The 27,903-nt window shown below is 34.6% G+C and overlaps 1 protein-coding gene across 3 annotated transcripts in view; it reads right to left on the minus strand.

The window, feature by feature from the left end:
- Positions 1-362: 362 nt before the first annotated feature.
- Positions 363-27,903, minus strand: part of SGO2 (shugoshin 2) — a 47,368-nt gene continuing 19,827 nt past the window's right edge. Inside the window, exons 3-10 of one of the 3 annotated variants that reach the window (XM_027124662.1) lie at positions 27,418-27,552; positions 25,129-25,304; positions 24,112-24,189; positions 23,325-23,410; positions 14,060-14,268; positions 9,165-12,353; positions 7,558-7,708; positions 363-2,175 (exon numbers count right to left, since the gene is read on the minus strand). In XM_027124662.1, coding sequence (XP_026980463.1) covers positions 2,160-2,175; positions 7,558-7,708; positions 9,165-12,353; positions 14,060-14,268; positions 23,325-23,410; positions 24,112-24,189; positions 25,129-25,304; positions 27,418-27,550 — 4,038 coding nt within the window. In that variant the 5' untranslated portion in view covers positions 27,551-27,552 and the 3' untranslated portion in view covers positions 363-2,159. Of the gene's footprint in view, positions 2,176-2,661; positions 2,815-7,557; positions 7,709-9,164; positions 12,354-14,059; positions 14,269-23,324; positions 23,411-24,111; positions 24,190-25,128; positions 25,305-27,417; positions 27,553-27,903 lie in introns of those variants that run through there. The other 2 variants (XM_027124678.1, XM_027124669.1) reach the window with 2 other exon arrangements.

The raw sequence follows: 27,903 nt of genomic DNA on the forward strand, positions 1-27,903 counted from the left end.
GTTCTTGTTCAGTTCTCTAGAATATGGTTAACAATTTATATCTGTGGGGTTTTTTTTGTGGTACGCGGGCCCCCCACTGCTGTGGCCTCTCCCGTTGCGGAGCACAGGCTCCGGACACGAAGGCTCAGCGGCCATGGCTCACGGGCCCAGCCACTCCGCGGCATGTGGGATCTTCCCGGACCGGGGCACGAACCCGCGTCCCCTGCATCGGCAGGCGGACTCTCAACCACTGCGCCACCAGGGAAGCCCAGTATATCTGTGGTTTTTATCTCTTGGCTGGACCCTAACTAATAGTCTCCATCAGCGTCAAAAGTCACTTGACAAAACAACATTCATTCATAATTTTTTTAAAAAGCACTCAATAAAATAATAATCAATAGTTTAATGTGATTATAACATACAGAACCACAGCATCTTACTTAATGGGATAAAACCAGAGGCATTCCCATGAAAATCATGAACAAGACAAGGATACCACTATTGTCACTGCTATTTAACATTTAACATAAGGTAGCAGCCATGCAATTAGACAAGAGAAAGCAACAAGAGGCATTAAGAATTGGGGAGAAAAAGGGAGTAAAGATAGCTTGGTTTTCAGGAGATAGATCTAGAAAATACTGCAACAATAACAGAGTTTATTTCCCATTTATATTACCAGGAAAAAAGAGAGAATGCCTAGGCATCAAGAAATGTGGAAAACATTCATGAGGGAAACTTTGAAACTCCCACAAAGTCTCTATAATTTAAAGAGGATGGTAGTGGGGCATCAAAAGAAACACAGACAAGTAAAGGGAACAGAAAATTGAGAAATAAATGTAAGTGTACATGGAAATACAACATTGAAAAAGGCGGCACTTCAAATCAGTAGTGGAAAACACAGACTTTTTAATTAATGGGGAATCATTTGGAAAAAGGTCAAAATTGCATTCCTAACTCACACCATGAAACAAAATCCATATGAATCAGAAATTTAAATGTAAAAACAAAATGGAACCATGGGTAAATGTCTTTATAATATGGGAATAGGAAATTTGTTTCTTGCTGTGACCAAATTCCGCCAACAATAAAAGAAAAGGTTTATAAGTGTGATACATACAATGAAAAATAATTTGCATGGGAACAGAAAAAAAGAAAAGACAAACCTCATGGAAAAGAGAAAAAAATAGAACTAAACAATAGGAAACATAATACCAGAGAATGACTCTAGGAGGTCTGAAGCCTTAAAGTAATAGGAGTACAGGAAAGGAACAGACTGTCAGGATGCCAAGCTCTTAACCACTGTGTAAACTGTTCCTTTAATAAAGCCTCTAGCCTCCATTCAGCCAACACTGTTGATAATGAGTAAGTTCTGTGGGACTCTGTAGTCCTACAGCAGTTTCTCAAAGTTTGGTCCTAGGACAATCTGCCCCAGAATTATCTGCAGTGTTTGTTAAAAATGCAGATTTCTGGGCCCACCCTTTTCGTTGTCGGATATTGTCTAAGAAAACTTTTCCATATAGGCAGAATAGAATTTGACTAGTCATCTGAATACAGTAAGCTATGTTCATTAATCTCAGATAGGAATAGGATTTACTACTTAAAGTTATAAAAACCAAATTCAAAAGAGCCTGAGAGGTTAACCCCTCAGCCAACCCCTCATCAGATTACATATAATGGAAGTAATACAGAAGCTGCAATTGAAGAAGTAATCTTGAAAGTTGAAGAACGAAGGGTGAAAGACAACTGGCCAGGGCAGAAGGTGACTTTTAAAATCTTACAGGTGTTCACATTTACTGAATGGTTTTAAAAACAAAACAAAACAAGATAGCTTGGTGTACAACAAGGTAACCAATACAAAAGTATTTATAATACATTTTATTTGGTTAAAAGGCTAATAGCTATTGTTTACTTAAAGGTTGTTTGGTTGAAAGGAGCTTAAATGAGCAGGAAGATGTTATAGGATGACCATAATAATTTTAAAAGGTTAGTATTACAAAATAGCTATTTTATGCATATTATCTATACATAAGAATAAACACTCCATGAAAAGGCAGAAAATGAAAAAGAAAAAAAACCCCAAAACTTTTTGTCATACGTTTCATCTTCTTGATCTTAGTTATACCCTTGTTTTGACTTGTTATGGTTTGAGAATTCAGAAAAACCAGAATGTATAAATTCACTCATCTTCTCATCTTCCTGCAAAGTAGGAAAAAAAGGAAGATTAACAATAATAACAACCTAAAGCTAATGCTTTTGCTGCAAAGTACGGAGAGGAAAATTGCTGCACCATACCAGTAGAAAGCAGTTTTCTCAAACCACAAAACTTCGTCATATATTTAAAATACTCTATGATAATGGGAATTATAAATAAGGTTTAAGAGAAATTAATCAACATAGATTTTACACATTTCATGATTTACTATATATTTCCTTTTTATTAATGAACTTTAGCATACATATAAGAATATATAAAAATGTACAATTTTTTTTTTTTTTTTTTGGTATGCGGGCCTCTCACCGTTGTGGCCTCTCTGGTTGCAGAGCACAGGCTCCGGACGTGCAGGCTCAGCGGCCATGGCTCACGGGCCTAGCTGCTCCGCGGCATGTGGGATCTTCCCGGACTGGGGCACGAACTCATGTCCCCTGCATCGGCAGGCGGACTCTCAACCACTGCACCACCAGGGATGCCCAAAATGTACAATTTAAAAACTCAAATAAATGCTGATACACCTACACCCAGGTTAAAAAATAAACTCTTACCACACCTCACAAGCCTCCAGTGCCCCTTTCCAGTGTGCTCCTTTTTGTGAGACGAGATCACAGTTCTCTCATCTCCTGAGAAGAAACCACCATTTTGAATTGAGTTCATCAATCCCTTGTTGAATAGTAGCAGAAACAGTGGGCATTCTTGCCTTGTTCCTAATTTAAATGGAAATACCTCCATTGTCTCCTCATTAAACAAGATACTGCCTTTAGGATTAAGGTATGTATATACAATTTATCATTATAAGAAAGTATCCCTCAATGTCTATCGAGTGTTTTAATCATGAGTGACTGTTGAATTTCGTCAAAGGCTTTTTTCAGCATCTATGAAAGAATCATATGCTTTAGTTTCTTAGGTTTATTAATATGGTATATGAGGATAGGTTTTCTAATACTGAACCAACCTTGCATTCCTGGAATAAACCTTACTCAGTCATGGTATATGTTTTTCATAGCATGGTGTGGATATGCTTTTGTAATTGTGCCATGAACACTTGAGAGGAATATGTATTCTCTCTTATCAGAGTGTGGAGTTTGATATGTATACATAAGATTTACCCTATTCATTATGTTGTTTAGACCTTCTATCTCCTTACTTATTTTTTGCCCACTTTATTTGTTTTATACTGAGTATATTAAAACTTATTAGTGTGTTCCTATCTGTTTCCATGTATCTCCTGTAGTTTTTGCTTCATAAAAGTAGTTGTTCTGCTATTTGGTACATAAATATCATAACTATTACATACTCTTTGTGGATTAGGGCTTTTACTATTTAAAATGTCCCCTTTTGTTATATTCAGTACTTTGGGACTTAAGAGATAAAGACTTTAAAAAATATATTTGTATTACCTTCCTGGTAACTCCTGCTGCTCCTACTCTCAATGCCTATGATGACCACTCCATAATATACTGTAAGCAGTTTCCATCAGGATTTATCCTCAGTGGGGGCCTATCAAAAGCTGTGATGTACCTGCTGCATGCCATTCCCAATCCAAAAGGAAAAAAACAGCAGCTGGATTGTTATTACTCTTAGTATTTATACTAATGTACATTGTGATATTTGCTTTTAAAAATTTTGCCAGCTGGGCTTCCCTGGTGGCGCAGTGGTTGAGAGTCCGCCTGCCGATGCAGGGGACATGGGTTCGTGCCCCGGTCCGGGAAGATCCCACATGCTGCGGAGCAGCTGGGCCCATGAGCCATGGCCACTGAGCCTGCGCGTCTGGAGCCTGTGCTCCGCAACGGGAGAGGCCACAACGGTGAGAGGCCCGCGAATCGCAAAAAAAAAAATTTTGCCAACTAAACTGATTACCAGATAATCTGCATGCCCAGAAGATCTAAACTAAAATAGAATACTATTTCATTACAGCATTTTGCTATATTTAGTTTAGAATAGGTAGCTCTTTTAAAAGAATTAATTAAGTATTATTCAGCAGTAAAAAGGAATGAGAAAAGTCTCTACAAATTGATATGGAGTGATTTCCAGAACATACTGTTAAATGATAAGCAGCAAAGCCCAAAAAAGTAGTTAAGTATGCTACCTTTATGTAAGAAAAAGGGTGATATACATATATCTGCTCATTTGTGCAAAAGAAACACAGGGGCAATAAACCAGAAACTAAAGGAACTGATTATCCACAGGAGGTGGTGAAAATAGGATAGAAAGGAGGGGTAAAGGGAATGGGGTAGCAGGAATGAAAGTAGTTGACACTTCTCTGCATATACCACTTTGTATAGCTCTGACTTGTACAACCCAAGAAATGACTCACATACTCCAAAAGTAAATGACTAAACCTACCAAGATGTGGGAGAAGAAAATGGAATACAAACAATAACAAATGAATAACATAATTATGTTGAAGGTGGGTGGTAAGAAAAGAACTAACCTAAGACAAAAAGAACTGTACCTAAATGTTATGATCTAGTTAGTATGTTTCTCATAGGGATATGGGTCAGCAATTCTGAAACTACTTTATGTGTATGCTAGAATTGAACAAACAAATAAATAAATAAATATGTTATAGATAATGAGAGCCAAGCTACTTACCAATAGAGAAAGAAATTACAAATAAGCAAAGCTAAAATGAACCCTGTGATGTTGAACAGGAATCAGAGGTATCAGTCTAAACTCAAGGTTTTCACTATACACACAGATAGATAAATATAAAAGTATGCATATTCATGGATTAGTATAATACATACATTTCCTAGCTCTGTCTGCTGATGGGGCCTAATATCAATTGTCCCTGTGGTAGAGAGACTCTGTGGAGGACCCTGCCATGATCCCTGCCTACTGGTGTTCATGCCCTTGTATAATACCCTTTCCTTGAGTATGGACAGGAGTTGTGACTTGCATCTGACCAACAGAAATGGCAACAGTGATGGGGTGTCTCCCTTTTGAGTATATGTTTCATTTTATAGCACTCCATCTTGCCAGAGGATTTGCTCTAGAGACTCTCTCTGGTTTTGAAGTAAGTGGCCATGTTGGGAGGCCCATGGGGCAAGGAGCTAATGGTGGTCTCTAGGAGCTGAGGATAGCCTCCAGCCAACAGCAAAAAAGCTGGGGCCCTCTGTCCTATAACCACAAGGAAATGAATTCTGCCAACAATCTGTGTGACCTTGGAGGCGGATTTTCCCCCAGGAGAGCCTCCGGACGAAAATCAGCCTGGATGACACTGTGATTACAGGTTTGTGAGACACTAAGCAGAGTACCCAACTTAGCTAACTAAGTGCAGATTCCTGGTCCACAGAAACCAAAAGAAAATAAATGTGTGTTGTTTTAAGCCACCAGGTTTATGATAATATTGTTATGCAACAACAGATAATACAACACAACATAAGCAGTGAGAATACCTAGTGCCCAGATCTTGTATTGTACCACTGCTAATTTTCTAGCTTTGATAATTGTAGTATAGGTATGTAAGATGTTAGAATTGGGAAAAGCTGGGTAAGGAACATATGAGAAACCTCTTACTATTTTTACAACTTTTTGGTAAGTATAAAATTAGTTCAAAATAAAAAGTTTAACTCACAACTCAATAGGAAAAAGATAACCCAACTGAAAAAAGGGCAAAGGATCTGAATAGACATTTCTCCAAAGAAGATATAAAAATGGCCAATAAGCACATGAAAAGATGCTCAACATCATTAGTCATTAGGGAACTGAAAACCAAAACCATAATAAGATACCACTTCACACTCACTAGTATGGCTAGAAGCATCAAAAAGTCAAATAATAACAAGTGTGCTGGTGAGGATATAGAGAAATCAGGACCCAACAGAGTCCCACTGTTGGTGGGACTATAAGATGGTACGGCAGCTTTGGAAAACTGTCTAGCAGTTCCTCAAACGATTAAACATAGCTAACATATGACTCAGCAGTTCCACGACTAGGCAAATACCCAAGAGAAATGAAAACATATGTACACAAAAAAACACACAAATGTTTATAGGAGCATTATTTATAATAGCCAAAAGGTGGAAACAACTAAATGATCATCAAAAGACAAACGGATAAATAAAATGTGGTGTATATATACAATAGAATATTTTATTTAGTCATAAAAAGGAATGAAATACTACTCATTCATGCTACAACAGGGATGAACCTTGAAAACATTATGCTAAGTGAAAGAAGCCAGTCACAAAGACCACATATTATATGATTTCATTCATATGAAATGTCTGAAGAGGATGTCTATAGAGACAGAAAGTAGGTGATCGGTTGGTTGTCTAGGGCTGGGAGACACAGGAGTGACAGCTAAAGGGCATGGGGTTTCTTTTTGAAATGAAGAAACGTTCTTAAATTGACTGTGGTGATGGTGTGCGTATCTGTGAATCTACTAAAACCCACTGAATTGTACCATTTAAATGGGTGAAACATACGATATGTGAACTATAGTTCAATAAAGCTGTTTTTTAAAAAAGCCCTTGGTTAACTGGCTTCTCTTGCACCCTCTCTTGCATTGCTGCCACCTGCTGGTTATTGTTTTAAAATACCTGTCAAAAACGATCAATGTTTTTAATTTTATAGAAGCAAACACTGAAACAAATGCAAAGAGAAAATTTGAGGATATTTCTCTCTATCCTTTTGGAAATACCATCTCAAATATGATCAGGTTATCTGAAATAGCAACTTCATTTATCCTCGGAAAAATAAGATTCTGAATAAAACATATGTAAAAGGCATTTGGACATTTTTTGAGATAATCAAGGAAATGTGAATTGGGATTTGCTATTAGACGACAGTGAGGAATTATTGATAATTTTGTTAGTTGTGATCATTGTTGTCCAGTTTTGTTAAGTTTTTATATTCTAGAGATATATACAGAAGTGTTTTAGGAATTAAATGACTCAATATTAGGGACTTGCTTTAAAGATACAACAACAAAAAACAGATAGTGGAAGTAAATATGGCAAAATATTGGTAACTCTCAAAGCTGAGGGATGGATAAATGGTGGGGGGAGTACTATTCCCTCTTTGGGGGTATATGTTTGAGGTTTAAAAGAAAAAGAAAAAGGACTATTATTCTTTGAGGCCAAAGGACATATAAACACTCTGAATCAATAAATGGGGGTAATAAATAATGAGGTTTGCAAATTATAGGCAACAAAAAAAACCTTTTAAGCCTGTTCAAAGAATAAAAGAAGACATTTCTTCAAATCTTACCCAGATCATACTGTGGTTGTTACATGTCAACAATACATGCTTCACTGATACTCAGAAGTGTTCAAATACTAATTCAGGCAGGAATCTTTTTGAAAGCACGTATTTTACAGTACTGCACTGAAATCGCTTTTATGTCATTGAATACTCACCCTTTGAGACTTGGCTCTTTTAAAGAGAGAGGAGTACACCTTCTTCTTCGGCTTGACAGCTCCGAAGATAGATCTTCTAACTTGTTTTCAGATTTAGCAGTGTTATTTGAAACAAAACTGGTATTTGTCAAGTCCTGTAGCATTCTAATACCTGAAAGGAGTATTGTTTTCAAAAATATTTTTAACAGTATATATAGAGATATGGAACTACACATAGGATATTTACTGGTTTGTAAATTATTGGTAGCAAATTTTTAAACTTAATAATCAAATTATAACTTTAAATTTTACGAAAGTAGCACTGAAATTATCTGTAAATCAGTTTTTTTCTAGCAATAATGAGAGGAAAAGAGACCTACCATTTAAGACAAACTAGCAAAGTAGTAGCCTGCAATATTTTTATTCTGAAATCACATTTAGGCTGACAGAAATTCTTCATGAATTCAACTCTAGTCACCGAATCATGCAAATTACTGCACATTCATTCAACATTTGTCATCGATTGCTCACGCTATGAAAGGCACCATGAGGAACAGAGATGAAAGACGGCTCACCAGTCTCTAAAATGTCCTGCAACTCTAGACCTTGGCACTTCTTTTGCGTCAGTATTCCCTTTACATGAAGTCTTATCCATAAAAATCCTAGTGTTCTACATATGTACATTGAAATGTTAGGCTCCCAGTAGAAAACTTTAATTGATATGGGAATGTCTAATGTTGCAAAATTGCTAATAACAAAAGAATGTCAATGTTAAGGGGAAAAAGTGAGGTAAGTAATGTTATATATAGAATGATTTCAAGTATATATTTTAAAATGCATAGATTCAAGCCTGCATGCATATGCCAAAATGTTGACTGCAGTTCTTCTGGGTGATTGTTTTTTCTACTATTTTCTGATTCTCTACTTTCAATTTTCTGCAATGAGTGAGTATTATTTTAATAACTGGGGAAAATAAGAAATAAACACTAAAGGTAAAAATCCTACCTATGCTTTAGGGCTTAAAATGCTATCTATTTGATGATGCCTCTGCAGATTCCTCTAGCCAAAATTATTCCCTGTCATTACATCCCTTAACATGTGTGGTTTTATTAAAGCATTTGCCATATTTAAACACTGTACCTGTTACTTTTCCATACATGTACTCTGAGGAAAGGGAGTTGGTATTATTTTTTAATCTTCTAAAATACCTAGAATAAGTTTTGATCATATTAAATATATGCTATTGGAGAGAGTCCCAACCTTAAGAAATTTGCAATTGTCTTTGGTAAAATCAAACCAGGGCAATTCATTATTATATACATTTAAAGCAGCCAATTTCCTTCAAAACTATGAAAAATGAAATTATCTGCCTAATGTCATTATCAGACAACTTTGTGCTAAAGGCCAAATACATTTTTTAGTGTATAAATGTCCAAGCCACTCTCACTGTTATCTTCTCAAAGTATTAAACTTTCTTTAAATTCCTCCATATTGCTTCTACAGATCGGGCTACACAATTATACATTGTTTTAAAATTCCATAAAAATGTTATAACAGGAAAGGCTTTACTGGTTAAATGAAAAAATATATAGAATTTTGAAACTTGATCACTTCAGGTATGGACATACCTATTTCTGATCTTTGTGTTCTTTGGTTGACTTTAAAATTCATCTTTTTCATCTTCTCATGCACATCATCACTTATTTGAAAGACGGGTGAGCTCTCCAGAGCAAAATTTTCTTTCAGATTTTTACTAGAAGAAATACTCAAAGGTTTTGAACCCTCAGGAACACTGTTAAAGGAAGAATCTTGTCTGTTAGGTGAACATATCTGAGATAAAGATTTCAACATTTTTGTGTGAAAGTCTGGCTTAATTTTGACAATTTCCTCATTTTCCAATTTTTTTTCCTTAACAGCATATTCAGATTCAACTGATATTCCCTGAATGGTGTCAGATATTATCTCCATTAGTTCATGACTATCTGGAGAAGGATCTACGAAGGTCTTCCTTTTCTTTGATTTGGATGTCATTTTATTTATTTTTTTGACCTGGCACTCTCCTTCCTTTGTCACTTCCATGAAGGGGATATCTCTCTTTTTATTCAGCATTGTAGTGCTTTGCTTTGGATTCTTATGTAGTTCCATTTGGTTTCCAGGGTCAGAATCTGTCTCATCAGTAGTGTGTTTTAAACCTAGTTCTAAGGAGACAGACGTCTGTGAAGAACCTGTTAAGTGCAAAATAGGTTTGTTGTTACCTTTTGCCAAAATGTTCTTTGCCTTGCCTGATGATTCTTCCCCATGCTTTTTAACTGGTTTGTAAGGATTTGAAATTTGACCACAATTTTCTTTTTCATTACTGTTGATTTCCATACAGTATCCACTAATACCTTGGCCTTCAAGTCTTTGTTTAGATTTATTTATTTTAAAATTAAGATCTTTTGTATAGCTTTCTTGGCCATGCACATCTTTATCATTATCCTCATATATCTGGTACATTTGAGAAATTCTTTCTGTCTTCCGACTTACTTTCTGCCTAAGCTTATTTATTTTTGATTCATTCTGCTGAGCGGGTTGCTTATCAGTGACATGCTTTTTCAAATCCAACATATTCTGGGTCTTATATAAATTTCTATTATTTTTGGTGGGAAGATAAATCGTTTGAAATTCATTTGTGACTTCTAGGTTTTCAGAAATGGTTTCTTTATCCTTTGGGGTTAGGGAAAAGAAGGCACCTTTTACTGTGTCATGTATATCTTTGTCGTTAAATTCATTTTTTTGGTTCATTTCCAAAATTATTTCTGTCTTCTGACTTACTTTCTGCCTGAGACTCTCATTTATTTTTGATTCATTTTGCTTCCCAGTATCAGTAGCATGCTTTTTCACACCTAAAAGGTTTTGAGTCTCATAATCACATGGATTCCTATTACCTCTGAGGGAAGGATCAGCTATCTGAAACTCATTTTCATCTTCTAGGTTTTCAGGGATAATTTCTTTATCTTTCTGGGTTAGAGAAAATAAGTTACCTTTTTCTGGGTCATGCATTCCTTTGTCATGATTCTTATATATTTGGTTGATATCAGAAATGATTTCTGTCTTCCGACATACCTTTTGCCTAAGCTTCTTATCTATTTTTGATTCATTTTGACAAGCAGGTTGTATATCATAAACATGCTTTTTCATCCCCAAAACATTTTGAGTGTCATAATCATATAGGTTTCTACTATCTTTGGAAGCAAGAGCAGGTGTTTGAAACGCACTTGTGCCTTCTAGGTTTTCAGAGATAACTTCTTTATCCTGGGTTAGGAAGAAAGAGTTACCCTTTTCTGGGCAATACCCACTTCTGTTATTATCTAAAAGATTCACTTCGGAAATTATTTCTGTCTTCCGATTTACTTTCTGCCTAAGATTCTTATTAATTTTTGATTCATTCTGCTGAACAGGGTACACGTCGGTGATCTGCTTTTGCAGACCCAATACATTCTGGGTCTCACAATCACACAGGTTTCCATTATTGCTAGTGGAAACACCAGATTTTTGAAAGTCATTTGAAACTTCTAGGTTTCCAGAGATGATTTCTTTATCCTCTTGGGTTTGAAAGGAAAAGTTACCTTTTTCTGGGCCTTGCACATCTTTGGCATTATCCCCAAGTATTAGGTTCATTTCAGAAATTATTTCTGTCTTCCGATTTATTTTCTGCCTAAGCTTCTTATTTATTTTTGGTTCATTTTGCTGAGTAGGTTGCCTATCAGTGACATGCTTTTTCAAATCTAACATATTTTGGGTCTCATAATCACATAACTTTCCATTATCTTTGCTGGAAAGATAAACTGTTTGAAATTCACTTGTGACTCCTAGGTTTTCAGAGGTGGTTTCTTTAACCTTTTGGTTTGGGAATAAGTTATCTTTTTCTAACGTATGAATCACAAATGTCTGTCTAGAAGTTTTACTTTTCTTATAAGCTAGAGAACTAGGACCCATATCAAATTTACTGTCCTGCTCGACTTTATCTGAACTTTGGGAGAAAGAGTATATTTCCTCTTGATCATCTGTTACATGAATTATTTTCCTCTTTTTGTTATACTGTGTACTTGGTCTGTCATCCTGATCAAAGCCATTGTGAAGGGTTATTTTCTTCGGCATGTTCAACTGAGTCAGCTGTTCAGTACTGAAAATAAAATTTGGTTCTTCTGAATCCTCTTTGCCATCCAGGACAACAGATCTTCTTTCTGGTCCATTTTTGATCTTGTCCTCAATATTCACATCTGAACTATTTTTAAATTGTCTCTTTGATCTTTCTCTCTTTTTTCCAGAGCTTGGATCTTTCACTTTTCTGAAAGTTTTTATTCCACAATCATTTGGTTTTTTATTATCTCTTTTATTTTTAATGCCTGTTGAAACTGTAACAATTTTGCTTACTTCACTAGCAGTTAAATCCATGTCACCATCATACACAGTTTTTTGCAATTGAAAGTCATCATTACCCTGAACTGGATTCAGGCCCTCTGTAGTAGGTTCACTTGCAGACTCAGATGAGGCAGGAAGGCACATTATGTTTCTTTGCATTTTAATATTTGCTTCGTTAGTACAATCTTTTATTTCATTATTCCAATTTAATATTGGACTTGAAATCTGTTGTTGATCCAAATCTGTTACACAGGGAGTGTCTGCAGGATTATTTGATTCCCAAGATGATACACGTTTTTTCCTTTTAGTCACATTACTAGGAGATGACTTCTTTCTGTGGCTCATTGACTGGGCATTTTTCATCTCACTCATTAGAGAACTCCTGGAACTTTGGTCTGAGTGGGAATGGCTTTCTATAAAATAAAGGGAAACAAAATTCAGAAATAAGTAGTAACAAGGAATTTATTATTTTAAACAAATGAGATTAGGAATCAAACTGTTTCAGAGAAAGGATTTCTGACAATATGTTCTGTTCAGATACTAATATTATGAAGAATCTATGCTGATAAAAAATAAAGTAGGGGACTTCCCTGGTGGTCCAGTGGTTAAGAATCTGCCTTTCAATGCAGGGGATGAGAGTTCAACCCCTGGTCAGAGAACTAAGATCCCACATGCCATGGAGCAACTAACCCCGTGCGCTGCAACTACTGAGCAAGTGGGCCACAACTAGAGAGCCCACGTGCTGCCAACTACAGAGCCCACATGCCACAACTACACAGCCCACGTGCTCTGGAGCCTGTGTGCCACAACTAGAGAGAAGCCCGCGTGCCACAGCAGAGGATCCCACATGTTGCAATGAAGATCCCGCGTGCCACAACTAAGGCCCGACACAGCCAAAAATAAAAAAATATTTAACAAATAAATAAAGTAGAAATGAATGGAGTAGTCATAAGTCACATTTTACATTTCTATCTACAGAAAATATATACTGGGAATTCACTCTGCCTTGGCCTCAGCAGTAGAGTGGAGAATAGCCAACAACAGAGCCATTAACATTAACATATGTTTCTAAGTGAGAGGAATCTGGGAAATGAACCCAAGTAACAGTGATAACTCTGATAAGGATTACTATCAAAATGTTATCAGCAAGTAGCTAAAGTTTATAAAAATTATATACACACAGTCATATACCTTTTAGAAACGAAAAATAATTCAAACTCCAAATTCAATATAGTTATGGTTCCATATCCCAATCTGAAATTCTATGTCAAATATATAAACCAGACTACACCACAGGATTATTATTTTAAAATACCACATAATTAAAATTTAAGTGTCATCATTTTTTCTTACTCAACCATCACCTAGGCTCAAGTTCTTGCTTTATCACCAATTGGTTATGATCTTGAAAAAGTCACTACACGTATCTAGAACCTCAATTTTTATATCTCTGAAAAAGAGAAGATATAACTAAATAATATATCATGTCTTTCAATTCATAAGCTAAGATACCAAGAAAAGCTCTTTAGGCCAGCTCACTTCTAAATACTGTTTCCAGAGTAGTAGTATTAGGCCACTGTAGACCTGACATTTGTTGGCATATTTACTTTTTTTTGGCTGCACTGGGTCTTCGTTGCTGCGCGTGGGCTTTCTCTAGTTGTGGCGAGCGGGGTCTACCCTTCATTGCGGTGCATGGGTTTCTCATTGCAGTGGCTTCTCTTATTGTGGAGCACAGGCTCTAGGCACACAGGCTTCAGTAGCTGTGGCACATGGGCTCAGCAGTTGTGGCTCACGGGCTCTAGAGCGCAGGCTCAGCAGTTGTGGCGCATGGGCTTAGTTGCTCCATGGCATGTGGGATCTTCCTGGACCAGGGACTGAACCCATGTCCCCTGCACTGGCAGACAGATTCTTAACCACTGTACCACCAGGGAAGTCCTGGCATATTTACCTTTAAACTAATTTTTTCACCAGAAATTTTAAATAGTAGAAGTTAGGAAATCTGTAACATAAGAAGTCTAACTTATTAACTGTTTATACATGATGGCCCCCAAGAAGAAAATCCAATGAATGTTAACTATTTAATACTGACACTCAAAATGAATTTTAAAAAAAATCTCACCTTTGGGAAGTATATCAACAATAGAAGAAATGTGTTTGGAATCATTTACACCACAAACATTCTGATCATTTTCTTTAAGAAATAACAATTCCAAGTTATGCTGAGTTGATACCAAAGAGGGGCTATCAGGTGATGTCTTTGACATGATATTGTCACACTGCTTTTTTTCTTTATCTTCATCATCATCATCATTTGAAGTTAATGGAACCCTAAGAGCAAGTAAGAATGAATGAGGAATTTTGTATTTTACAAAAATTATTTAGAAAATTACATGGATAGTTATTTCTATATTCGATTTATTTAAGATCCAACCACAAACCCACCCTGATACCATTTTGTGTTCAATGAAGGCAATGATACCATTTTGTGTTCAATGAAGGTAGGAAATAGGTAGTTTCTAATAGTACGGATGAGTAAAACAGGAATGCTTCTTATTCCCTTATCTCCAGTGACTCCAAAAGGAGATAAATGATATAATCACTGGTTGAGCTATTAGGACAATAAAATTAATGAAATGAATAAAGTTCAAACATACTTATAAATATTCGTGTATAATAGTTATAATTTTCCTGTAATTAACTCTATGGAAAACCCAAAACTCTTCCTCTGGTTTCAAACAAGTACAACTTGTATGTAAAGTTTTGTGTGTAATAAAGTCTGCTATGTTTCCAAAAGGTATCCATGTAAACTAAAGCCATATTCCTAGAGTAGTTAAATCTATGGAGGGAAAAAGAAATCTATGGAAATAGACAAAATGACCTTTTTGAATTCAAAGAAGAAAGAGTAATATGCTCCAATGATAAGGATTTTGCTTTGTATGCCAAACAAATCATAGATATTTAAAAATTATTGATAATGAAAATACTAGAAAATATTTGTTAAAAATTTAAAGGCACCTATCAGTAGAATAGCCATTGGGAAGAAATGTCTATACCACTTGAAGAAACAGGTTAGCAAAAATTGTTTATTTTACAGAGGAGAGGTTCTGCTTCAGGTAATGGCCAAATAGCTACTATTGAATCAACCTTATCAAACATAATGAATATAAATTCTGGACAAAATATAAAAAAAACAACTACCCAAAGTCACTGGAGAGTGAATAAAAAGCAACTAGATACAGAAGAGGGGTTGGCACTTAGAAAAAGGGTGAGCTTCTCACTGTTTACAAACCTCAGTCAGTGCGACCTTTTCTAGAAGTTAGAAATCCAGTCTTATTATTATTAGTTCAAGGTCAGAATTCAGGGCAACTACAACTGCTGTAAAGTGTGTGTGATGGGAGAAAAAACAGGAAAAGTAGACAGGGAAGCCCCAAATTTTGTGCATAAACTCTCTCCAAATCTCTAGCTCATTCCTGAATCACATATATGAGAAAGATTCCAAGTGGCCCAGCTAAGGATTATAGAACTGAAATGAGATTTCATATGTTGTTCATCACAGGGAAGTATTAACAAGTCTGAGTTCAGATAAGGTAACTTATCTACTAAAATAAAACATCAAACTTGTTGGAGGAATATACCTGAATCTAGATTTTCTACAACACAGGAGTCACAACGTCGGGGGTACAATCCAATATTATTCAATATATGAAGCAACAGAAAAACATGATTCAAACTCAAGAGAAAAGACAATCAACAGAGAATGATCCAAATAAATAAATGTCCAATAAGCACATGAAAACATGCTCAGTATCATTAGTCACCCAAAAAATCCAAATCAAAACCACAGTGAGATACCACTTCATATCCACTAGGATGGCTATAATCAAAAGGATAGGTAATAACAAGTGTTATTGAGGATATGGAGAAATTGGAACCCTAATACTTTGCTGGTGGGAATGTAAAACAGTACAGCACCTTTGGAAAACAGTTTGCCAATTCTTCCAAAAGTTAAACATAGAGTTATATGATCCAGCAATTCCACTGGTAAGGGCGCACCCAAGAAAGTGAAAAATATGTCCACACAACAACTTTTATATGGATATTCATAGTACCATTACTCATTCACAGTCTAAAAGTGGAAAGAGCACAAATGCTCATTAACAGATAAATGGATAAACAAAACGTAGTTTATCCATACCACAGAATATTAACCGGTCATTAAAAGGAATGAAATACTAATATGTGTTATAATATGGATGAAACTTGAAAATGTTATGCCAAGTGAAAGAAGCCAGACACAAAAGGTGACATACTGTGTGATTCCATTCATATGAAATGTCCAAAATAGGCAATCCACAGAGACAGAAAGTGGATAAGTGGTTGCTGTGGGCTGGGGAAGAAGAGATGAGAAATGACTACTAATGGATATAGGTTTTCTTTTTCGAGTGATGAAAATATTCTGGAATTGGAAAGTGGTGAATGTTGCACAACTTTGTAAATATATTAAAAACCACTGCATTGTATACTTTAAAAAATAAACTTCATATTAATGAGAAATTTTATGTTATGTGAACTATATCTCATTTTTAAAAAAATAAGTAGAAAAAAGGAAATAATAAGGTGCAGACACCAAAGAAATATGAAACCGAAAAAAAATTGAGAAAAAAAAATCAATGAAACCAAAAGCTGAGTTTTTTTAAGAGATCCGTAAAATTGACAATACTCTAACTAGTTTGATCAAACTTTACTGTCTAGATGAAATGGATAATTTTCTAAAAAGACAAATATTTTCTAAGTTGACCTGAAAAGAACAGAAAATCTGAAAAGCCCTCCATATCTATCTAAAAAATGAAATTAATAATTAAAAACTCCAGACCCACTTCTCTTATGAATTCTCTCAAATACTTAAGGAAGAAATACCAATTGTACAATTTTTTTCAGAAAATGGAGGAAGAGGGAATGCTTCTTATCTCATTTTACAAAGCCAGCATAACCATTATCAAAACCTATCAAATATATAATAAGAAAATTATAGACCAATATTCCTTATGAAAATAAGTACAAAATTCTTTAAGTAATTATTAGCAAATCAAATCCATCAACACATAGAAATAATAATACACCATTATTATACACCATGACCAAGTGGAATTTATTCTAGGAATGTAAAGTTGGTTTAACATTAAGCAAATCAAAGTCACATTAATAGAACAAAGGAGAAAAGTTATGATTCTCTCCACAGATACAGAAAAAACAAATTTGACAAAATTCAATACAAATTCATTATTAAAACTCTCAGCAAACCAGAATAAAAAGGAACTTCCTCAACTTGCAGAAACGGTGCCAACTTTTCAACAGTAAAGACAGAAGACAATGAAATAATACCTTTAAATTGCTAAAATTTAATAACCTAAAGTTTTATCATTGCAAACATAATCTTTAAAAATGAAGGTGATATAAATATGTTTCCAGAAAAATAAAAGCTGAGCGGATGCATTGCTAGTACCTGAACTAAATAATAAAGGATTTCTTCAGGCAGAAGGAAAATTATTTCAGAAGGAAATAAAATGCAAGCTTATTTGTGAATTTTACCTCAATAAAGCTGGAAAAACAAAAAATAAAATACAATTAAAAAGGAGCATACAATTAAAAAATGCAGGAAGCAATATGAAGAAATTGGAAATGAATATTGACTACACAAAACAGTGAAAGTAGTTAATTTGTGGGATTAAAATATATGCAGAATGAAAATACATAATAATAACATAAAGGCAGGACACAGGAATGTCGAGTCAGTGTTCAAAGATGCTAGCATTACTGAGGAATGTTAATATAATAATCAGTATTAGAGTATAATAAATCAAGGATGAGTGTTGCTATCATTAGGGTCATCATAAAGGAATAGAAGTTAATAGACAAGGAAAATTAAATTATGAAAAATGTTTTATTTCAAATGAAATAAAGAAAGGAGAGAAAAAAGGAACATAAAACAGGTGGCTCAAACAGAAAATAACTAGATGGCAGATATAAACTCAACTCTCAGGAATTATATTAAATGTAAACATAACAGCTATTCTAATTAAAAGAGATGATATTACATTAAATTCATTTTTTAAAAAAGGTAAACCTACATGCATTTTAAATATAACAGAGAGTTTGAAAGTATAGAAAAGGACATACCATGGCAATGTTATATCAGACAAGTAGACTTTAAAGCAGTATCATTTCCAGAAATATTTCATATTGATAAAACAATTTATCAGGAAAACAAATCAATCCTAAATTTATATGCATCTAGTAACAACTTTAACATATATAAAGCAAAAACTGACAGAACTAAAAGGAGAAATAGATAAATCCATAATCACAGTGGTAGACTTTAATGCACTTCTCTCAACAGCTGATAGACAAGAGAAGCAGGAAAGATATGGAAAGTCTGAACAATATAATCAGCAAACCTGACATAATTGACATATATAAAATACTGCATCCAACAGCCACAAAATACACATTCTTTCCATGTGTACCAAAAATATTTACCAAATTAGACCAAGCTGTGTTCTAATGCAAGTCTCAATAAATTTAAAACGACTAAAATCACTTGAACTATATTCTGTAATCACAGAGGAATTAAATTAGAAACCAACAAAAAGTAATTAGAAGAAAACACCCAGCTGCTTGGAGATTAAATAATCTTGTAAATGATCCATGAGTCAAACAATGTATCTGAACTGAAGGTAATAACTACTTTGAAATAAATTATAATAAGGATACAGCTTATCAAAAAATGTGGGATGCAGCTAAAGGAAAAAAATAGCCTTAAATGTAGGCAGCTATACCCCAACAACTTCATATTTTTGAAAAGGCTTAAAAACAATAATCTAAACCATTTTAAGAAACAAATAATTACAGTAATAATAAAACTTTTAAATTGAAAAGAGAAACACAACACTGTAAATCAACTATACTTCAATAAAATTTAAAAAAGAAAAGAGATAATAAGAAGCAGAATAAATGCAATAGAAAATAAATATACTAAAAGAACGATCAACATAACCCCAAAGATGATTCATCTTTGTAAAGATGACAACATTGATAAATCTCTAGGGCAAAACTAATCAAGAAAAAAGTGAGAAAAAACAAATAGCCAATATTGAAAGAGAACATCATTATGTACCCTACAGCAGACATTAAACGTGTAACTAAAGCTATTCTGAACGATTATATGCCAATAATTTGATATTTTAAATGAAATGGATAAATCTTTTTAAAAATTAACAAACCTGACAAAAGAAGAAATAGAAAAGCTGAATGTTCTTACATCTATTAAAATGGGATGTTATCAAAAATGTTTCCACAAAAAAACTTCAGGTCCAGATAACTTCTCCCAAATATTTAAAGAAAAAAAATTTTTTACACAAATACTTCCAGAAAATAGAAAGAGGGGTATTTATCAATTCATTTACTTTGACCAGCATAATATAAATATCAAAACTTGACAAAATATATTATAATAAAGGAAAATTATACATCATCTTCATTATTAAAATACATGCAAAAATCCTTTAAAGGATTAGCAAAATAAACTTAGTGATATATATCAAAGGGATATATCATCAGGAGCAATTCATTTCAGGATTGTAAGTGATTTAACATTAAAAATATCAATTATAATTCATTACCTTAGTAGAAAAAATATTAAAAATTCATTACATTAATAGAAAAAAAGAGAAAAATATTATCTTCTCAATAGTGACAGAAAAAGCATTTGATAAAATCCAACAGCCATTGATGAAAAAACTCTTAGCAAACTAGGAGTACAATGGAACTATTTTAATCTGATAAGGAGAATCTATAAAAACCTAAGAGCAAACATATTAAATAATGGGAATACAATAAGAATACCCACTGTTAGTACTTTTATTCATTACTGAACAAGAAATAATCAGTCCAACAAGGTAAGAAACAAAAGATAAAAGGCCTATAAACTGGAGAGGCAGGTGAAGGGAAAACAGTTCTTATTTACAAATAATAAAATTCTATTAATATAAAATTTTTTAAAAACTATGGATAAATTATTAAAATTAATAGCAATGTCAATGTAAACAAGGTTAATATTCAAAAATTAGTTGTATTTCTATATACTATCATCAAAAAGAAAAAGAAAATTTGAAAACTATCAAGAATAGCACTAAAAACATCAAATAAGTAGGAATAAATGTAAGATGTGCAATAACTGTATTCTAAAAGCTCTGAAACTACATACATAATATCTAAAAAACAGAGTGATATACCATGGTCATGGAAGAAATACTCAATTTTATAAAGTGTCAATTTTCCCCAAACTGAACTATATTCTACATAATCCCAATCAAAATTCCAGGTGTGTGTGTATGTAAACTGACAAGCTAATTCTAAAATTCACATGGAAATGCAAAAGGCCAAGAATGGCCAATTAATATGTATTCTTAAAGCATAAATAACTAAAATAGAGATTCAAACTATCAAATATCGAGACTTATTATAAAGTTAGTAATTAAGATAGTGTGGTTTTGACAAAAAGACTCATGTAATAGAATAGTGAGTTCAGAAATAGACCCATACATATCCAGTCACTTGATTTTTTATACAGATGACACTGCAATGAGGTGGGGAAAGGATGGTCTTTTCAATAAATGGTTCAAGGTCAACAGGATTTCACACTAAAAAAATAAATGACTCTTCTCTCACATCATACCCAAAATTCTAGGTAGACTGAAGATCTAAATATGAAAGGGAAAATAATAAAGCTTTTAAAAGAAAACATACATAGGAGAACACGTCATGAACTTGCAATTGGTAAAGCCTTTCTTAAAAGACACAGAAAGCATAACCATAAGAGGGAGGGGGACAAACAGATATATAAATTGGATTCATCCAAAGATACCATTAAGAGAGCAAAGAGGCAAGCCACAGAGTAACAGACAATTGTATGCACAAAGAATTTATACACAATGTATAGAAAGAACTCCTACAAATCTGAAAAAAAAAAAAAAAAAGATAACCTGATAGAAAGAAAATAAACATATAAACAGATGCCTTACTTCATTAAGTATCGGGAAATTAAAACTTCAGTGTAATACCTCTACACCCCATATGGCTAAAATGAAAAAGACAGACAATAACAAGTGTTGTTGGAGATACATAACAACAGGAATTCTCATATATTGCTGTTAGAAATGTAAACTGGCATAATCCCTTTAGAAAACTGTTTAGCATTTCCTTCCAAAGCCAAATACATGTAAACCCAGCAATTCTACTCCTAAGTATATACCCAACAGAAATGTATACATATATTAATCAAAAGGCAGATACAAGGTAGAATTATTTATAATAGACCAAACCTAGCAAAAAAACTAAAAACAGAAGAATGGATAAATTATGGAATACATACAATGGAATACTATACAGCAATGAGAATGACTGATCTACAACTACATAGGACAATATGGACGAAATCTCACAAACACAATGTTGAGCTACAGAAGCCAGAGACCAGAATCATACATCCTGTATGATTTCATTAAAGGAAATTCAAAACTAGGCAAAATTAATTAATCTACAATGTTAGTAGTCAGGATAATATTTATCCTCGGGTGGGTGATGAGTAGTGACTGGCAAGGGGCACAAGGCTATCTGAGGTACTGGTAATAATCTGTTTCTTGGTCTGGGTATTGGCTATACCATATAGTGTTCACTGTGAAAATTCACCATTCTCTAAAGATTTTTGCACTTTTCTAAAATGTACATTATACTTCAAACAAAAGTTTACTTAAGGGCTTCCCTCGTGGCGCAGTGGTTGAAAGTCTGCCTGCCGATGCAGGGGACACGGGGTCGTGCCCCTGTCCGGGAGGATCCCACATGCCGTGGAGCGGCTGGGCCCGTGAGCCATGGCTGCTGAGCCTGCGCGTCCAGAGCCTGTGCTCCGCAACGAGAGAGGCCACAACAGTGAGAGCCCCGCGTACCGCAAAAAAAAAAAAAAAAAAAAAAATTTACTTAAAAAAACACAGTAAAATTTTCTGGAGGGCAAGTTAACACTTGATTCATACATTTACATGAAATAATGCATGCATAATGACGGCCAAGATTTTCTTGAAAAAAACCTGAGCACCTACAAGACAACAAAATGTACTATTTTAAAACTATATTAATTAAAATGTACAGGTGCAATGTGGCGCCAGTACAGAACAGACAAAACAATGGAACAAACTGGAATGAATAGAAAATGACACAGTGGATATAAGAATTTTTTTTTTTTACTATAGTACAGATACCACTTCAATACATAAGTGCACTTTGTACACTTAAAAAAATGCATTAAACCTATAATTTATGTAACAGAAAGAACACTGTCTAAAAGAGACAAGACAATTCTGATCAATGCTATTAATTCATTGAGTCATTTTACCTCTCTGGACCTCAGTAACTGTCTTTAAAATTGATAGGTTTGGGCTTCCCTGGTGGCGCAGTGGTTGAGAGTCCGCCTGCTGATGCAGGGGACGCGGGTTCGTGCCTCCGTGTGGGAGGATCCCACATGCCGCGGAGCGGCTGGGCCCGTGAGCCATGGCCGCTGAGCCTGCGCATCTGGAGCCTGTGCTCCGCAACGGGAGAGGCCACAACCGTGAGAGGCCCGCGTACCGCAAAAAACAAACAAACAAAAAAAAAACGGTAAAAGTGATAGGTTTGAAATAGAGTATTTACTAAGATTATAATCAAATTAATCAAGAAATGGGAATTTTGGTCAGGAGAATAGTAATGATGAAAGTTTATTTTAAAGTCTGAGTAGTATGCAAGATAATAAAGGTAGAAATAGTTATGAGATTTACCCAGCAGAAAATATGAGGCCAGTGGTGACCTGGAGGAAAAGAAAGAACTGAAGAGTAGCAGGATTCTATAGATGACCTTGGTTATTGAATTGATGGGTAAGTTTCCTTGGAGCCCTGGAAATACAACCTGTAGCAAGATACCACAAACCATCTCATTTCTACCTTAACAGGCAACTACAGGTTGATGAAACCAGAACATTGCATAACACACACAGATTATGTTGTATGAAAATCTAAGTATTCTGAACCAGTGTAATTCAAACCTATGTAACTCAAGGTCTACCTGTGTCTCTTTCTTCTCTAGAAACTATGGGAAAGCTGAATATTATTTCAAAGTTTAAAACTGAATTCTATTAGATTATATCTTCAATTTCTTTCACTGGTACAATATTGACAAGTATTTCATTATTTATTTTTAAATGTTTTTCTGTTTCAAGGAAGCAAACCAAATAAAAACTTTTCGAAGTCCAATTCAGGTAAAAGTGCACCAGTCAGTATTTAACCAAGTTTTGGAGCAATTACCTTGCAAATGGAAGACGCATCAATTTGCACTGTTTACTAACCCGTTTCTTCTTGCTACTTGGCAGAAGAAAGGGACTCTCATGGAACTATTTTTGAAAAGAACAAAGAAAATGAATGAAATTTCTAATCTCATTAGATCATGTTTGTCATTAAAGTACCAAATTATACAAGATACCAACAGTAATAGAACAATTCTTATGTGTAGCCTTCAATAGTTTAATGAGAATAATGTCATGATAAGGTCAAACACAGTTCTTCCTTAATCATGCCATACAAAGATAATCACTACTAATATTTTGGTGTATAACCTCCCAAACTTTATTCTATGCCTATGAATATATACACATGTCTATACTCATGCATATACAATATTTCTACATATACATTTGACCCTTGAAGAACATGGGGATCTAGGATCTACCTCTATTTTTTTCCCCAATAGTTTTTCGATTGTGTCCATCTTTTTAAAAATAATACAAATTCTTCCCTAATTTGAAATGACTTTTCTACTAATATCTTTTATGTTTTTGAGCCTGTTTTGTCTTGTGTTCCATGAGCTGTCTAATCCTGTGTTACTTTTAATCGAAAGCTAATTTTTATATAAAAATTTCAATAACCAATTATATCAAATAATAATGTGCTGTTAGCCAATTAAAATTAATATTATCTCCATTCCTTGGTACAAAGTTTAAGATATGCATCTCTAACCTTGATGCTACTTAACTAATCTGAATTATCCTCAGTAATGCTAAAAATATTACACTATTTAGACACAAATTCTACTTACCTCAGAAAGAGTGCTCATTTCAATTGCAGTTATCAAGCTATTGTTCATGAGTGCTTCTATTTCTATAAGCTTCTTATTCTGAAATAAAGAAAGAGCCTTCTAATCAACTAAGATTTGGAGTTTATTATACCATATACATTTACAAATACCATCAGTTGAGAAGACTTAAAAAATAACAGATCACATTAGGCTAAAATGGTGCTACACTGCATAGTTCAAAAAGACACAGACACAGACACATACGCACAAGTTTTGAATGCTTTTGAGCTATCAGTCATAAATTTTCCTACTTTTTTTTTCTGGCAGCACCACGCGGCATGTGGGATCTTAGTTCCCTGACCAGGGATCGAACTCGAGCTCCCTGCATTGGAAGCACAATGTCTTAGCCACTGAACTGCCAGGGAAGTCCCTTCCTACAGTTTTTAATCTTCTCATAATAATAATACATCATGTGGCAACTGAACACAGTTTGTCAGCCACAGGAATTTAACCTCCAAGAAGTATAGTAAGTCATTTTTCCATTTTAAATTAATTTCTACTCATTTTGGAGTTAGAGCTATAGCTGTAGCTGTAACCTAGCTAAGCACTGGCTGTTACTGCCCTGCTGTGGACAAAGTTGGAAGTTGGAAGGAAAAGCAAGGACTACAATCTTCATTCTACTTGGCTTGTAGCCAGTGGAATGTTGCCATTAAGAGAGAATACAAACACTCAGGGAACTTCCCTCCTTTCAATTCACTAGAGGAATTATGCCCATCTTCTTATAATATATTAATGTATCAAGTTTTGCTTATGATAAGCAATCAAATGTTGATCAAGGTATTATATTAGTTTGCAGAGCCACAAGTACACATTTAGAATGTAGATTCAAGACACCTATTTTATTACCCATTAACAGTTTGTCCATTAACATGGCACACTCTTTCAATAAATTTTTTACATTAATTACAGGTCTGAAAAACATTTAGAGCTTCTAAAATAATACAGTTTTAGAATTCAAACACAATATAGTTTCCATACCAAATTATTTAGCTTTAGACGAAGAAATGTGTTCTCAAAATTCAGTTTCTCCACTTCTTTTTGCAATAGCATCTTTTCAGTTGTAATTCTTCGAGAATTCTCTTTCTCTCTGCTAAGAGCCTGAGCTAATGCCCTGTTGTTGTGCTTTAAAGAAATTTTGAAAATAGAAGAATTATCTGTAAAAAAATTTTAAGAGTTAATATTGAACATCTTAATACATTTTCATATTCCTTAATAAAACTACTTTGGACAAAACATATTTCACTTTGTTTTAGCTGAAGTTAGAAAAGAAGAGCATGACAACACAGATGGAGTTTTGAAAAAAATGTACCCAGAGTTTGGAGCTGCAGAAATAAAAGCTAGATAGAAGATGAATAAGAGTTGTGAGAAATGCAGAATGTTTGTGAATACAGAGTTAGGAATAAGAGGACTCTAATATAGACACAGTATTCTAGATAATTAGATCAGTCACAAAAACTAAATCTTGATACTTGTTGCTCTGCCTTCCTTCCTACCTTTGACTAGGAGGTAGAATGGAGAAGCTGATCCCACAGCTATAACTAAAGATGTCCTAGAGAAATTGGGGTAGCCAATCCATGAAAATTTTAGAGCCAGTTTCTGTGGCTCCAGAACTGAATTAATGCTCCCAAAGTCCATTTTTCAAAACCTCAAGTCGAAAGGCAGCATACTTACTGTAATGTTGGACAGATCATCTAAACCCTGTGGGATCTTCTACCTCCACCTTAGATATCCTACCTCTTATTTCTAGGCATCTATTGCAATCTAAACTTGACCCCTTCTCTTTACAAGTACTATGTAAATATAATTTAAATCAGAATGCTTCCCGTTGTTAGCAAAAGAAATTTAATTGTGAATTCCTTGGTAACGCTCACCTTACATATAGTGTTCCCTTAGTACACCGAAAGCATAACTGTATTTTCATAATTTTGATTTACATGCCACTATTCAATAACACATCCCATGGATTTAAAGTTATAGTATATGTAATATGTTTTATTTTTTTTATTTTTTATTTTTTTTGCGGTACGCGGGCCTCTCACTGTTGTGGCCTCTCCCATTGCGGAGCACAGGCTCCAGACGCCCAGGCTCAGCGGCCATGGCTCACGGGCCCAGCCGTTCTGCGGTATGTGGGATCTTCCCAGACCGGGGCACGAACCCGTGTTCCCTGCATTGGCAGGCGGACTCTCAACCATTGCACCACCAGGGAAGCCCTGTAATATGTTTTATAATAGTAATATATATTTTTATGTAATAGTATTAATAGCTATAGTAATAGTAATGGTAATAATAGTTTATAATACTAATAATATATTTTAAAATACTCAGGGAAAGCTTGGGTGTCTAAAAAAAACAGAGTCCAAAAAGTACTTTATTTTTGGCACAAAGAAAGTAGATTCAGACAGCCACCTTTGACATATCAAGTGGAAATAGACTAGAACCAGTTTAGGACTTGCAGAAGCTAAAGGTTAATAACATTTTCCTGTTGCACTCCTCAGACTCAGTGTATTCCTTCATAGCAGTGGGCGTGCAATGGTCCTGCCAAAGAGAATAGGAAACTGCCACTATAGAAAGTGGTCTAATACAAAAGATGGTCCTAGAGACCTGGGTAGGAGCAACATTACGATTTAAAGACACTCAGGAGGCTGGGCTATTTCACAAGGCACAATTACTTTTCACACATGTTGATCAACAGGAAACCTCCCCCAATCCTGCTAAGATGGAAATGAATCACTGAGATAATTTTCAGAAGTAATGAAAATTTATCTTGGGGTGTTTCCCTTTCTTTTTTTTTGCCTTCTGACATCTTAGCTCCAGAATCCATGAAACACCATCTCCAAAGAGGTCAGTGCCCTCATGATGAGCTTTGGTTACATAAAATCACCCACTACAGCACACTATCTGGGCCAACCACCTCTAGATTACCCATCATCCAAATGCTGCAACATGTCAGAAGGACAATCCGTCACTTTTTTTTCAGCTCTTTTCCAGAAATGTCATGTTGGTATTTTCTTTGCAGTGTAGGAGGTAGCTGCCTTGGGCCACCCCAGCCTCACTGCTGAAAATTCAGCTGTCACCACTGACAGTAAATCATCATAACCACCCAACTAACAGGAGTTGAAGGAGATAGGAAGAATTGAATAGAGAAAGTCTCATTTAACAAAATAGTCATTTTAGTCATTTTCTATACTTGAAAAAGTATCAAATACTATATCGATTCTCCAGAAAAAAGTAAAAATGTGAGTATACTTTAAGACTAATAACACTTACTTAGTATTTTTGTTTTGATTTTTGAAGCAAGAGAAACATTCAACTTAGCAGCCTTTGAAATTCTTTTCTCTTTCACATGTCTTTTAATTCCTGCGGTAAAAAGTGAACCAGTTTCCATCACTGGGTACTCCATCACTGAAGTAAAAAAAGAAAGCAGGAGATCACAGTATTGATTAATAAAGGGAAAAAGGATAACTGAGAAATACATTCTAAGAAGTAAATCATGACTTAAATAATATACTTTGTACATAAGTATTTGCAGAACCCTTCATATAAAATCTAAAAGTATGAGTATAATCAAAAGTGGTTTAAAAGTAGAATCCTAAAAAGGTAAATGACTTTGTTTTTTCGTTTAAACCTATATCATTATATCTGCTTGCCAGGAGCTAGGCTAGGCACTGGGGACAAAAAACAGGATAAAGCTGCATAGGAATGCACAGTCATGGAATGCACAGTCCAGTGTGGGCACAGACTCTATTGTGATAC

The sequence above is a fragment of the Aethalodelphis obliquidens genome, unplaced genomic scaffold (genome assembly GCF_003676395.1).
Source record: "Aethalodelphis obliquidens isolate GAN/ISIS:26980383/991018 unplaced genomic scaffold, ASM367639v1 scaffold2, whole genome shotgun sequence".
Lineage (NCBI taxonomy): Eukaryota > Metazoa > Chordata > Mammalia > Artiodactyla > Delphinidae > Aethalodelphis > Aethalodelphis obliquidens.